This window comes from Sitophilus oryzae, unplaced genomic scaffold (assembly GCF_002938485.1).
Source record: "Sitophilus oryzae breed Bouriz unplaced genomic scaffold, Soryzae_2.0 scaffold_1494_pilon_pilon, whole genome shotgun sequence".
NCBI classification, from domain to species: domain Eukaryota; kingdom Metazoa; phylum Arthropoda; class Insecta; order Coleoptera; family Curculionidae; genus Sitophilus; species Sitophilus oryzae.
The window spans coordinates 2755441-2770833 of NW_022146163.1; the positions used below are offsets into that span (position 1 = coordinate 2755441).

Here is a 15393-nt window from a genome sequence, read left to right on the forward strand (position 1 = left end):
ACTCTATTTTCTACTTTCCTTCTTTGTCTTTTCCAGCCTATTTCGTTCTATCAAGTATTGTGTGATCTGTAGTTTCTATGAAGTCATGACTGGCAGTACACACTGATTGAAAAAAAAAATCATATAATACATTATTTTAAGTATTTTTTTCAGTAGTGGGAAGCAGTTACAATTTTTTGTATACAGCTTATTGTTTTTCAGTTACAGCATTGAAACCGTCTCTATCATCGGAGTACTTTATCAGTATTGTCCAGAAACGTGATGTCCATCACTAAATTCTTCCTGGAGGTGGTAATCTCTAACATGGGGGTCATGTACAGCATAACCATATTTGTATGGTATGACCTCATACTGTGAGGTTTGTAAGACTTCTAGAAATAAATACCTTTTAGAATTTTGATAATCGGTGAGTGAGTCAGAGTCGAAAATAAAGAACTTTAACTAACATTAATTCAAAAACTGTAAGGTATACTTGTTATATACAGGGTGGTCCGAACTGTATTCCGAAAACTTCGGCGGCATATTCTGCAGATAAAGATATATAAAAAAGTTGGTATATAAATGTATGTCCGAAAATGCTTAGTTTCAAATATGCAGGGTGTAAAATTTTCACTTTTATTTCGATTTTTTCAAAATAATTTCTGAAGTAACGTCAATATTTGGATGAAAATTGGTGTCTGGGAGTTTTTTGACATGAGAAATTTGATTTTGATGTCAATATAACTCCCACTTGTAGAGGGCGCCAACTACATATTTTTTAACTGGTTTAAAAACTAACAACTTTTCGTTCGTACCTGTATAAAACTACTAAGGAAAAAAATATACATTTACGACATTTTCTACGTAAAAAAAGTCTCTTGGTAAAAATCGCTACGAGGAATAGTTCTCGAGATATTTGGAATCGAAATTATCAATATCTGTCATCGTTGACACAACTTAAACATGTTGACTAAATAGTTATTAGACTGAAATCATAAATTTGAAATGATTTTGTACCAAAAGTTCAACAGAAGCTGTTTTATCATCATTTTTTCGAAGAAAAATTTATGATTAATTTAAAAAAATAAAAAGTTGCCAAATTTATAATTTCAGTCAAATAACTATCTACTCAACGTGTTTATTTTTTGTCAATAATGACATGTGTTGATTATTTTCATTCTAAATATCTTGACAACGGTTGCTCGTAGCGATTTTTACCAACCGGTGCTACCCTCAATAGTTTTATACAGGTACGGATGAAAAGTTATTAGGTACTCTTCAAAACGATTAAAACATATATGTAGGTGGCGCCCCCTACAAATAGGAGTCAGATTGACATCAAAATCAAATTTATCATGTTCATCCAAATATTGACGTTACTTCAGAAATTATTGGGAAAAAATCCAAATAAAAATGAAAATTATACCCTGTATTTCCGAAACTAAGCAATTTAAAACATACATTTTATACGAACTTTTTTACTTATTTTTATCTGCACAATATGCTGCCAAAGTTTCCGGAATACAGTTCGGACCACCCTGTATATTGACCATATAGCCAGTTATAGTGTGTTCTCTTGGTCACTAAATATTATTTAGATTCTTGCTTTATCCGCAACGAAGCTACAGAAGGGTCAAAAATTCAGTGAATCGCTTCGATAAAAGAATTATAATAAATTATTCTAAATAATTCTATTACAAAAACATTGATATATTGATTTTTTTAATTTATTGCAAATAAATAAATAAGTTACAAAAACTACAAACACATCATTAAGTCTTCTTTCAGTAGTGAGGAGCAGCTACAGCAACAACTTTCTTGTAAACAGCTGGTGTAGAAGTTGGTTCTCCTTGTTTTTCTACTACAGCATTGAAACCGTGTCCGTCATCAGAGTATTTTACGATCCTGATGGTACCGTCAGCTTCGTGGAGCGAGTACTGTCCAGAAACATGGTGTCCATCACTAACTTCTTCTTGGGAGTGGTAGTCACCAGTGTGGGCATCTTGTACAGCGTAGGCGTATTTGTATGGGATTACCTCATATTGTTCTTCATGATAAGCTGGAGCAGCAACATATTTAGCTACTGGAGCAACTACAGGAAGAGCTACTTTGTTGACAGATGGAGAAACGGAATAAGCTGGAGCGGTCAAGTAAACTGGAGCAGCAGGTGCGGAGTATTTGGTGACTACAGGCGCAGCTGGAGCAGCTACTTTAGCTACTACTGGTACAGTTACTTTAGTAAGGGCGGGATATACTGGAGACGCACCAGATTGGCTGTGACTGATCGAATTCTGATTATCATTGAATGTGACGTAAGAAGTGGCTTGGTAGTCGGCTGGTATGGCACTGACAGTAGCCAGGAGGGTAGCGACAGCGAAAAACTGAAACAAAAATGTTATAATTACAAATTATTCAAAATCTATTCATTTCAACTGTGGTTTTATATTCATAATCACCTTCTATTTAAATCAATATCGAGTATACTTACTTTGTACATAGTTGTATTGATATTTTTATAACTGAAACGACTACAAGGAGTGACGATGAAATCAAAATCGCACACTTATATATTTTAAAATTTAGAAAGAACATTTAGGGGTGGACAAATTTTCTAGGTCGTGGGTCAAGTTCAAATTCTTTTATTTGACTTCAAGCTATAACATAATATGTGCTCCAGATTAATTTATTAGAGAGTTTTAGACAAGTGGCAAGGTCGCATTCATGTCTTTAGTACCCGGTGGCCAACTAAGAATCGACGCCGGCTATCTATAATCGACTTATCGTATAATTTTGGGGAAAAAAATTTATTAATGACTTTAGTACCTACATACAGGGTGGCGATGGCGCCTCTCATACGCCGCGGAAACTTCAAGGAGAACGGTAGTTTATATCGAAACTAACTTTTGGCAGCATATGTAAGTTAATTCAGAGCACTTTTTAAAAAAAGTGCTCCAAAAAAAGTTACACATCAAAGTTGTATTTTTTCTAATGGAGCACCCTATATATTAATTGAATTTTGGATTCTAGGAAGGTGAGGTTTATTAAAGAAGCATATACCTAAAATCTAAGGATTTTGACATATTTCTCATTTTGTGAAAATGAAGATTAAATTTTAAATTTCGATAACAACTACCTAAATTTTAGTTGACCTTGTATAGCCTGATATTTAATAACAGTAACCATTGTATGTTAAACCAAATTGAAATTTGACCCGAAAAGTTATACAGGGTGTGAGACAAAATTAATATGGAACATTAGTCACTTTTAAAAGCAAGTTACTCCTTTATTTTAAATGGAACACCCAGTATATTTTTTCGGTGTTCAATGGGAAATTTATATATCTTCAAAATATTATTAAGGTTGCCTACTCCTCAGACAAAGACTTTTCAAGATATTTTAATTTTTATGATTTTGCGTCATTAGATCTTAATTATTTGAAAAAATCTAGGTGGGTGTGTGATATACCTTTTGTTAATTTAACAAAAATTAAAGACAGTAGTAAGATACTCAACGGTAATAAAAAAATACACGTTTAAAACATATTTTAATTATTACAGAATTAAAACTAGATATAAACCTATAATTTTACAGAACAAAAATTAGCTAGATGAAATCAAATGCTCAAAATGCTTCTTTTCCTGTTAACTGCATAAAATGATTTTCTTTTCAAAAGGATATTTTCATTTTAAAAAGCATATGTGGAGTTCTACCTCGAAAAGCAGCTACAATAATTTCTTTCATGTTGTCGAGAATATTTGGTCGAGTTTTGTAAACACTGTCTTTAACATATTCCCATAAAAAAATCCAGACTACATAAAATCAGGAGCATTTAATCATTCTATTAATTGGTAAATGCACACTGCATTCACCAACTAATAGAATCATATCAATTCTCTCTGATATAGGATAAGTTTGCATTTTCGGCAAATTTCTGAGAAATTTTATTGTGTTTTAACTGACACAAAATGATAACTAGTTGTTAAAGTTGGACTAATTAGACAGCTATGTTAAAGTAACGTCAGACATATCACAGCCACCTAGATTTTATCAAATAATAAAGATCTACTCAGATCAAATCATGTAATTCACTTACATGATTTGAAATATCTAGGAAAATCTTTGTTTGAGGGGTAGGCAACGTTAATAGTATTTTGAAGAGATATGAATTCTCCATTGAATATCGGAATAATATACTGGGTGTTCCTCTTAAAATAAAAGAGGAAGTTGCTTTTAAAGGTGACCAATGTTCAATATTAATTTTGTCTCACCCTGTATAACTTTTTGGATCAAGTTTTAATTTGATTTAAAGTACAATAGTTAATTTAACTACGTATTAGGCTATACCGGATAAATTCCATTTTAGGTAGCTTTTATTGTAATTTAAAAATTATTCTTGGTTTCTAGAAAATGTTAAATATGTCAAAAACTTTACATTTTAGTCATATACTTCTCTTATAAAACTCACCTTTATTTTTCTCCCACAGTCTGAAAGTCAATTAATATATAGGATGTTCCATTACAAAAATCACAACTTTGATATGTAACTTTTTTTGGAAACACCATGTAGAACTCTCTATATTTTTAAAATGTGCTCTGAATTAACCTACATATGCTCACAAAATTTCATTTCAAAACAAACTGTCGTTCTCCTTGGAGCCTCCGCGGGGTATGAGAGGCTCCACCCTGTATTTAAAATAACCATTGTACTTTAAATCAAATTAAAAGATGGCTCTAAAAGTAATACAGTATGAGGTAAAATTAATATTGAACATAGGTCACTTTTAGAAGCACTTACTCTTACACAAGTTACTCTTATATTTTAAATGGAACACCCAGTATATTATTCCGATATTCAATGAGAAATTCATGTTTCTTCATACTGTTAAGGTTACCTACCTGTCAAACAAAGATTTTCCTAGATACGTTAATTTTTGTGATTTAGTAGCAGTAGATCTTTATTATTTGATAAAATCTAGATGGCTGTGATATGCTAACAATAATTCTTTTGTTAAATTTTGAGAACCACTGAATCCTTTCCGGGTGTTCTTCCTTTTTAATTTAATATACTGCCTATGTTGCCATATTATCCAGAAATAATGTTTTTTAACTAAAAACTAAAAAAAATTCCAACATTTCAAAAAATTTCAAATTTGTTTTTGCAAAAAAATATGCCTTTTCATAAAAATCAAAACGCGTTTCTATGGTAATATAATTTCGTTTCCAATCTTTAATCGATTGTTATTCATAGAATTTTAATTAACATAATATTTTTTGCTGTTTTAAAATGTAACTTAGAAGCACACCATTTATTTAGTTCAATGCTACGAAAAGGGTGATTGTGGTACTTTAATAACAGCAAAGAATATAACGTTAATCAAAATTAATCATAACCTAGCAATATATTATGAGAATATATTGCTAGTAAGCATTTTGGCTTCAATTTCTATTCCTGACTAGCGATATAGTGTAATAATAACGATAATAACCATAAATGTAATTATTTGATAATAACCATCTATCAAAAAATGAAATCGAAATAATATTACCATAAAAATGTCTTTTGATTTTTAGGACTTTTGGAAACCATAGGACTTTTAACTTTTTAGGACCACCATATTTTTATGTTTTTTTTTTATTTTCTCTAAAACTGTATGGAAAAAGTATAAACGGGATTAACCATTTTAGAACAAGCAAATTTTTTTATGAAAAATACATTTTTCTTAAAATGTCAATAATAAAAAAGTATTTTTTCTCTTGTAAAGATAATTGGGGGACATTGTATAAGAATTAATAAAGTAGGCATGTATGAATGAAATGTGCGATATGGTGATACAGCTTTAGGTAAAATGCATACCATTAAGATAGAGTAAAATTTGGGCGTTGGCCTTAGGTGAATGGAAACCATAGCCGGGAGTCAAAATTTTGGCTCGAATATAAAAGTGGTCGCGATTTTTTTTTAATCACTGTTCAAGTCGATTTTGTATCATTCACATCAAATACACAATGTACAAAGTGAGTAACTTATTTTTTAGTCTTAGTTTTAATATAATATTAAGTGATTTTTTTTATCATAAAACCGTTGATTAAACAAATAAGATACTTCTTTATCAGATATTTCAATTTTTTCGTTGATAATTTATTTTTTCAAGGTAAGTCCAGATAAATTAATATGTACCTAGTAATAATTGTTTACTAAATGAATTATTTTATATTATTATTCAATTTATTTTTTAATAATTATGTAATTTAGAATTTGTAGTAAATAAAAATATTTTTAAAATATAATAGGATAAATTAGAACGGGCTTGCTTATAATACACACGTAAAATATATTGAGACAAATTTTGCCTTTATAAACTAATCATAAGTTAATTAATCAACTTTTAATTTAGGTATGATTATTTTACCAGAACTTTAAAAGCTTTTGATATAAATACATCCTTACATCCAAATGTTCGTCGTTGCGATTTTATTTAATCCAAACCCATTCCTAATTATTTGACAGCTAATATCAGTACAAAAGTTTAAATAGAACAATGAGTTTGAAAGAAAGTGCTGACCAGTTCAGAAAGTTTTACAATCAAAAACAGATAAAAGTTAAAAAGAATCAGTCTCTTAGTTTTATTTATAATATACATGATACTTTTCAGATCTTTGCTGTAGCTGCTCTCTTGGCTGTTGTCAGTGCCGCTGACCACCAAGCCACTTCATTCGTCAAATTCAACGACAACCACAACGCCGTCCACCACATCCAATCAGCTCCAGCTTACAGTGCTCCCTCATACCACGCCCCAGCTGCCCCTGCCTATGCTGCTCCAGCCGTAGCCAAAGAAGCCGTACCAGCCGTAGCCAAATATGCTGTACCTGTAGCTGCCAAATACGCCGCTCCAGCTGCACCAGCTTACTACTCCGCTCCAGCTTATCCAGCCTATTCTTCTGCTCCTTCCTACTCTTACTCCTCTGCTCCCGCTGTAGCCAAAGTAGCTCTCCCTGCTATCGCTAAAGTAGCTGCTCCAGCTTACAAAGCCTACAAAGAAGAAGAATATGCACCAATCCCATACCAATACGCCTACGCCGTACAAGACCCACACACTGGTGACTACCACTCTCAAGAAGAGACTAGCGATGGACACCACGTGTCTGGACAATACTCTCTCCACGAAGCTGACGGTACCATCAGAATTGTGAAATACTCTGATGATGGACACGGTTTCAATGCTGTCGTAGAAAAACAGGGTGAACCTACTCCAGCTCCAGCCGCGTACAAGAAAATTGTAGCTGCTCCTCATTATTAAGCCAAACAAAATGATCTGTATATAGTTTAGGTGTTAAATTATTTATTTATTAATAAAGAGCATAATTCGATATTCTTAGTGTATGATTGTACTTTTGATTTTTATTTATTTTCATCTGGTTTTCAAAATAGTTTCACATATTTATCAGAGGATTCCAAGTTTTCAATTCCACCCCAAATATAATAAAATAAGTTCTATAATGTATAGTCTGTACAGGGTTTCCCATTTGGTAGAAATTATATATGGTATCTCCGTTATTAGTGAAGATAGGAGCATGCAGTTTGCACAAACCTATCGTACTTTTTGGTCAAACGGAAGATGCTTTAAACCAAATGTTCATATGCTTCTTTGTTTCTGAGCTACAGGGTCTCTTTAAAAATTTTGCAATTTGGGACATCCCCGTATCTTGGTATTGTCGAGATCGATCAGAGTGTATATATACAGAGTATCGTATCGAGAAGGTGAAAATGGTTTCTTAAAGAACTTTTTACGTAGAATACAGTGGGGAAGTCTGTTTTTCTACAAAAAATGAAAATAATAATCCAAATCTCTAAAAAAATATTTAAAAAATTTATTTTTGGAGATATTAACTATTAGTTTTCTCAAATGGAACACCCTGTATATTTATATACTATATGATTCAGCTTACTATGATCTTAAATAAGTCTCTCTCTAAAATATATAAGTATATATTTTCACGATTTAGTCCAAAATTTAAAAGTTTTCATTAAAAGGTAATTTTTTATTATTATTTATTAGTAGCCCATGATAAGATGACAATATAAATCAAAATGGTATTTAACGAAAATAATATTCATACAAATATTAAAATTTTATTTAGAGTTGTGAGCCCCATATTGCTGAAAGTATATTTCACGTAAATTAGCTAAAGGAATATCTTCTAAAATTTCTGATATTGTACGAAATCCGAGAATTGCAGCATAGCTTCCAATATTTACAAGTTGCAGTAGGCTGTTAAGTTTCCCTCATATATAGAGGATTTAATAATGCTTCCTAGAAAAAAAAACAAGAGACAGATAGATATTTTATAATTCTTTGGTTTCTTTTATTATCCATAACGACCTACTAATAAAAATGATCTTTTAAATGTTGCATTAAATCTATATTAATCTATACTAATATATAAAATCCTTAAAAGACTGACATACTGATTAATCACAATCCTGCTCAAACCACTCAACGTAAGAAGCTCAATTTTGGCATACAGGTTGATTCTAGGGTGTAGAAGTTCGATAAGAAGGGATTGTTTGAAATTCCAGTTCCAAGAGGGTGACCCCTCAAATATTACAATATTTTTTATTTAAAAAACGGTCAAGTTTCCGAAAAAACGCTTAAACACGTATATTTTATTTTGTTTTTTTACATATTTTAAAATTTTTTAAAAATGTATACAGGGTGTTTCGAAAAATCTGGTCATTGATTAATCACGATCCTGCTTAAAGCGCTTTACGTAAAAAGCTGATTTTTGGAAAACAGATTGACTTTAGGGTGTAGAGGTTTGATAAGAAGGGATTTTTCGAAACTAGAATTCTAAGGGGGTGAAACTATCCCTCAAATATTAAAATATTTTTGATTTAAAAACCGATGAGTTTTTCGGAAAAACTCTTAAACACGTATATTTTGTTTTGTTGTTTTACATATTTTAAGATTTTTTAAAAATTTATACAGGGTGTTATATGACGATTGAGTACCTAATCACGATTCTGCTTAAACTGCTTGACGTTTAAAACTGATTTTTGGCAAACGGATTGACTGTGGAGTGTAGAGGTTCGATAAGGAGGGGTTTCTCGAATTTCAAATTTCAAGAGGGTGAAAACGCCCATCAAATATTACAATATTTGTTATTTAAAAAACGGTTAGTCTTTCGGGAAAACGCTTGGACACGCATAATTTATTTTGTTTTTTTACATATTTGGAAATGTTTTAAAAAATCATTCTGCACCACGATTCTGCTTAAACTGCTTGACGTAAAAAGCTTATTTTTGGCAAACGGATTTTTCGAAAGTCGAAGTCCAACGAGATGAAACTGCCGATCAGAGTGTCGACCAACTTGTTTTTTCTCATGCTGACATAAATGTGAGAAAATTTTATCCAGTTTATATGTTAATGGAAATTGTTGCTTTGCTTTATCATCATCATTACAAATGATTAATTCGACGCGAACGAAGTCGCGGGTACACGCTATTAGTGATAATAAATACAGAAAGTGATATTGTATTTTTGAGAAGCTTATATTATATTTTGAGACGCCGGATCATATGATTTATAAATATACAGGGTGTTCTATTTGAGAAAACATATAGCTTTAGTTCATATCTCCAAAAATATTTTTTTGTAGAAAAACAGACTCACCCGCTGTATTCTACGTATAAAGTTTTATAAGAAACAATTTTCACCTTCTCGATACCTTTACAATAACAGAGATACGGGGAGTGACCCATAACAGCTCGGAAACAAAGATGGCTAAGAAAATTTGGTTTACAGCATCTTCCGTTTGACAAAAAAGTACGATAGGTTTGCATAAACCGCATATCTTCACTAATAACGGAGATACCATATGATTTCAACCAAAATGGTGCACCCTGTGCAGACTATACATTAGAACTTATTTTATTATATTTGGGGGGGGGGGGGCACTGAAAACTTCGAATCCTCTGATAAATATCTCAAACTATTTTGAAAACCAAATGAAAATTAGTATAGAACTTAAGGTACCTGTACAATAATACACTAATAATATCGAATCATGCTCTTTATTATAAATAAATAAATAAGTTAACACCTAAACTATATACAGATTATTTTGTTTGACTTAATAATGGGGAGCAGCTACAATTTTCTTGTAGGCGGCTGGAGCTGGAGTAGGTTCACCTTGTTTTTCTACAACAGCGTTGAAACCGTGTCCATCATCAGAGTATTTCACAATTCTGATAGTACCGTCAGCTTCGTGGAGAGAATATTGTCCAGACACGTGGTGTCCATCGCTAGTCTCTTCTTGAGAGTGGTAGTCACCAGTGTGTGGGTCTTGTACGGCATAGGCGTATTGGTATGGGATTGGTGCATATTCTTCTTCTTTGTAGGCTTTGTAAGCTGGAGCAGCTACTTTAGCGATAACAGGAAAAGGTACTTTGGCTACAGCAGGAGCAGAGGAGTAAGAGTAAGAAGGAGCAGAGGAATAGGCTGGATAAGCTGGAGCGGAGTAGTAAGCTGGTGCGGCTGGAGCGGCGTATTTGGCAGCTACAGGTACAGCATATTTAGCTACGGCTGGTACGGCTACTTTGGCTACAGCTGGAGCTGTATAGGCAGGGGCAGCTGGGGCGTGGTATGAGGGAGCGCTGTAAGATGGAGCTGATTGTATGTGGTGGACGGCGTTGTGGTTGTCGTTGAATTTGACGAATGAAGTGGCTTGGTGGTCAGCGGCACTGACAACGGCCAAAACGGCAGCTACAGCAAAGATCTGAAAAGTATCATGTATATTATAAATAAAACTAAGGGACAGATTCTTTTTAAATTTTATTTGTTTTTCACTGTAAAACTTTCTGAACTGGTTACCATTTTCTTTCAAGCACATTGTTCTATTTAACTTTATCTAATTTTAAATATTTGTCATGCAATAAAGAATATGTCTGACTTAAGTCAAAACGCAAGGAAGGATATTTTGCAGTAAAAAATAACATTATATGCTATTAAATTTCGGCTAAAATTATATCTAAGTTAATAGCTGATTAATGAAATTAGGTTTGACTTACAAACGCAAAAAATATCTTACATTTTAGTAAACTAAGCTTTTTTCTTTATTATAAATTTTAAGTAAATTACTAAACTACATAAATTAACAATTATTGGTATTTAATATGCATCTGTCTGGAATTAACTTGAAAAAATAAAATATTAAAGAAAAAACTGAAAAATCAAATAACGTGGTATCAATTAATAAAATTAGCAACTAATAGAATATTTGTAAATTGATATAAAGATTGTAAAACTTTCTGAACTGGTTAGCAGTTTCTTTCAAACTCATTGTTCTATTTAAACTTTTGTACTGATTTTAGCTGTCAAATAATTAGGAATGGGTTTGGATTAAATAAAATCGCAACGACGAACATTTGGATGTAAGGATGTAATTATATCAAAAGTTTTTAAAGTTCTGGTAAAATAATCATACCTAAATTAAAAGTTGATTAATTAACTTATGATTAGTTTATAAAGGCAAAATTTGTCTCAATATATTTTACGTGTGTATTATAAGCAAGCCCGTTCTAATTTATCCTATTATATTTTAAAAATATTTTTATTTATTACAAATTCTAAATTACATAATTATTAAAAAATAAATTGAATAATAATATAAAATAATTCCTTTAGTAAACAATTATTACTAGGTACATATTAATTTATCCGGACTTAGCTTGAAAAAATAAATTATCAACGAAAAAATTGAAATATCTGATAAAGAAGTATCTTATTTCTTTAATCAACGGTTTTATGATAAAAAAAATCACTTAATATTATATTAAAACTAAGACTAAAAAATAAGTTACTCACTTTGTACATTGTGTATTTGATGTGATTAATACAAAATCGACTTGAACAGTGAATAAAAAAAAATCGCGTCCACTTTTATATCCGAGGCAAAATTTTGACTCCCAGCTATGGTTTCCATTCACCTAAGGCCAACGCCCAAATTTAACTCTATCTCTTAATAGTATGCATTTTACCTAAAGCTGTATCACCATACCGCACATTTCATTCATACAAGGATGAGTTTTTCGGAAAAACTCTTAAACACGTATATTTTATTTTGTTGTTTTACATATTTTAAGATTTTTTAAAAATTTATACAGGGTGTTATATGACGATTGAGTACCTAATCACGATTCTGCTTAAACTGCTTGACGTTTAAAACTGATTTTTGGCAAACGGATTGACTGTGGGGTGTAGAGGTTCGATAAGGAGGGGTTTCTCGAATTTCAAATTTCAAGAGGGTGAAAACGCCCATCAAATATTACTATATTTGTTATTTAAAAAACGGTTAGTCTTTCGGGAAAACGCTTGGACACGCATAATTTATTTTGTTTTTTTACATATTTGGAAATTTTTTAAAAAAAATCATTCTGCACCACGATTCTGCTTAAACTGCTTGACGTAAAAAGCTTATTTTTGGCAAACGGATTTTTCGAAAGTCGAAGTCCAACGAGATGAAACTGCCGATCAGAGTGTCGACCAACTTGTTTTTTCTCATGCTGACATAAATGTGAGAAAATGTTATCCAGTTTATATGTTAATGGAAATTCTTGCTTTGCTTTATCATCATCATTACAAATGATTAATTCGACGCGAACGAAGTCGCGGGTACACTCTATTAGTGATAATAAATACAGAAAGTTATATTGTATTTTTGAGAAGCTTATATTATATTTTGAGACGCCGGATCATATGATTTATTAATATACAGGGTGTTCTATTTGAGAAAACATATAGCTTTAGTTCATATCTCCAAAAATATTTTTTTGTAGAAAAACAGACTTACCCGCTGTATTCTACGTATAAAGTTTTATAAGAAACAATTTTCACCTTCTCGATACCTTTCACAATAACGGAGATACGGGGAGTGACCCATAACAGCTCGGAAACAACGATGGCTAAGAAAATTTGGTTTACAGCATCTTCGGTTTGACAAAAAAGTACAATAGGTTTGCATAAACCGCATATCTTCACTAATAACGGAGATACCATATGATTTCAACCAAAATGGGGCACCCTGTGCAGACTATACATTAGAACTTATTTTATTATATTTGGGGGGGGGGCATTGAAAACTTCGAATCCTCTGATAAATATCTCAAACTATTTTGAAAACCAAATGAAAATTAGTATAGAATTAAAGGTACCTGTACAATAATACACTAATAATATCGAATCGTGCTCTTTATTATAAATAAATAAATAAGTTAACACCTAAACTATATACAGATTATTTTGTTTGACTTAATAATGGGGAGCAGCTACAATTTTCTTGTAGGCGGCTGGAGCTGGAGTAGGTTCACCTTGTTTTTCTACAACAGCGTTGAAACCGTGTCCATCATCAGAGTATTTCACAATTCTGATAGTACCGTCAGCTTCGTGGAGAGAATATTGTCCAGACACGTGGTGTCCATCGCTAGTCTCTTCTTGAGAGTGGTAGTCACCAGTGTGTGGGTCTTGTACGGCGTAGGCGTATTGGTATGGGATTGGTGCATATTCTTCTTCTTTGTAGGCTTTGTAAGCTGGAGCAGCTACTTTAGCGATAACAGGAAAAGGTACTTTGGCTACAGCAGGAGCAGAGGAGTAAGAGTAAGAAGGAGCAGAAGAATAAGCTGGATAAGTTGGAGAGGAGTAGTAAGTTGGTGCGGCTGGAGCGGCGTATTTGGCAGCTACAGGTACAGCATATTTAGCTACGGCTGGTACGGCTACTTTGGCTACAGCTGGAGCAGTATAGGCAGGGGCAGCTTGGGCGTGGTATGAGGGAGCGCTGTAAGATGGAGCTGATTGGATGTGGTGGACGGCGTTGTGGTTGTCGTTGAATTTGACGAATGAAGTGGCTTGGTGGTCAGCGGCACTGACAACGGCCAAAACGGCAGCTACAGCAAAGATCTGAAAAGTATCATATATATTATAAATAAGACTAAGGGACAGATTCTTTTTAAATTTTATTTGTTTTTCATTGTAAAACTTTCTGAACTGGTTACCACTTTCTTTCAAGCACATTGTTCTATTTAACTTTATCTAATTTTATATATTTGTCATGCAATAAAGAATATGTCTGACTTAAGTCAAAACGCAAGGAAGGATATTTTGCAGTAAAAAATAACATTATATGCTATTAAATTTCGGCTAAAATTATATCTAAGTTAATAGCTGATTAATTAAATTAGGTTTGACTTACAAACGCAAAAAATATCTTACATTGTAGTAAACTAAGCTTTTTTCTTTATTATAAATTTTAAGTAAATTACTAAACTACATAAATTAACAATTATTGGTATATAATATGCATCTGTCTGGAATTAACTTGAAAAAATAAAATATTAAAGAAAAAACTGAAAAATCAAATAACGTAGTATCAATTAATAAAATTAGCAACTAATAGAATATTAAAATTAAGACTAAAAATAAGTTACTCACTTTGTACATTGTGTATTTGATGTGATTAATACAAAATCGACTTGAACAGTGAATAAAAAAAAATCGCGTCCACTTTTATATCCGAGGCAAAATTTTGACTCCCAGCTATGGTTTCCATTCACCTAAGGCCAACGCCCAAATTTAACTCTATCTCTTAATAGTATGCATTTTACCTAAAGCTGTATCACCATACCGCACATTTCATTCATACAAGGTGACTCAATTTCATTAATCTTATACAGAGAAAGCATGTATGTAATGTATATAATATATTTTCTCTCGTTATCTATACTAATATTACTAATCTATAAAATCCTTAAATGACTGACATACTGATTAATCACGATCCTGCTCAAACCACTCAACGTAAGAAGCTCAATTTTGGCATACAGGTTGATTCTAAGGTGTAGAGGTTCGATAAGAAGGGATTTTTCGAAATTCCAGTTCCAAGGGGGTAAAACCACCCCTCAAAAGTTTCCGAAAAAACGCTTAAACACGTATATTTTATATTGTTTTTTACATATTTTAAGATTTTTTAAAAATGTATACAGGGTGTTTCGAAAAATCTGGTCATTGATTAATCACGATCCTGCTTAAAGCGCTTGACGTAAAAAGCTAATTTTTGGAAAACAGATTGGCTTTAAGGTGTAGAGGTTCGATAAGAAGGGATTTTTCGAAACTCGAATTCTAAGGGGGTGAAACTATCCCTCAAATATTAAAATATTTTTTATTTAAAAAGAGTTTTTCGGAAAAACTCTTAAACACGTATATTTTATTTTATTGTTTTACATATTTTTTTCATAAAATATGACTATTGAGTAATCACGATTCTGCTTAAACTGCTTGACGTTTAAAGCTGATTTCTGGCAAACGGATTGACTGTGGGGTGTAGAGGTTCGATAAGGAGGGGTTTCTCGAATCTCAAATTCCGAGA

At 32.2% G+C, this 15393-nt stretch overlaps 4 protein-coding genes across 4 annotated transcripts; 1 reads left to right on the forward strand and 3 right to left on the reverse strand.

The window, feature by feature from the left end:
• Positions 1-1733: 1733 nt before the first annotated feature.
• Positions 1734-5937, reverse strand: LOC115877625 (cuticle protein 21-like). The gene is made up of 2 exons (XM_030893874.1): positions 5834-5937; positions 1734-2360 (listed from the first exon to the last, which is right to left on the reverse strand). Exons 1-2 carry the CDS (start codon positions 5882-5884, stop codon positions 1764-1766), a joined length of 648 nt encoding a protein of 215 aa, XP_030749734.1. The 5' UTR covers positions 5885-5937; the 3' UTR covers positions 1734-1763.
• A 23-nt stretch (positions 5938-5960) lies between these two features.
• Positions 5961-7289, forward strand: LOC115877624 (cuticle protein 16.5-like). Its single transcript, XM_030893871.1, has 2 exons — positions 5961-5991; positions 6630-7289. Exons 1-2 carry the CDS (start codon positions 5983-5985, stop codon positions 7272-7274), a joined length of 654 nt encoding a protein of 217 aa, XP_030749731.1. The 5' UTR covers positions 5961-5982; the 3' UTR covers positions 7275-7289.
• Positions 7290-10044: 2755 nt separating this feature from the next.
• On the reverse strand, positions 10045-11902 carry LOC115877626 (cuticle protein 19-like). Its single transcript, XM_030893875.1, has 2 exons — positions 11841-11902; positions 10045-10752 (listed from the first exon to the last, which is right to left on the reverse strand). Exons 1-2 carry the CDS (start codon positions 11847-11849, stop codon positions 10108-10110), a joined length of 654 nt encoding a protein of 217 aa, XP_030749735.1. The 5' UTR covers positions 11850-11902; the 3' UTR covers positions 10045-10107.
• A 1334-nt stretch (positions 11903-13236) lies between these two features.
• LOC115877634 (cuticle protein 19-like) lies at positions 13237-14521 on the reverse strand. Its single transcript, XM_030893881.1, has 2 exons — positions 14460-14521; positions 13237-13928 (listed from the first exon to the last, which is right to left on the reverse strand). Exons 1-2 carry the CDS (start codon positions 14466-14468, stop codon positions 13284-13286), a joined length of 654 nt encoding a protein of 217 aa, XP_030749741.1. The 5' UTR covers positions 14469-14521; the 3' UTR covers positions 13237-13283.
• Positions 14522-15393: the final 872 nt, after the last annotated feature.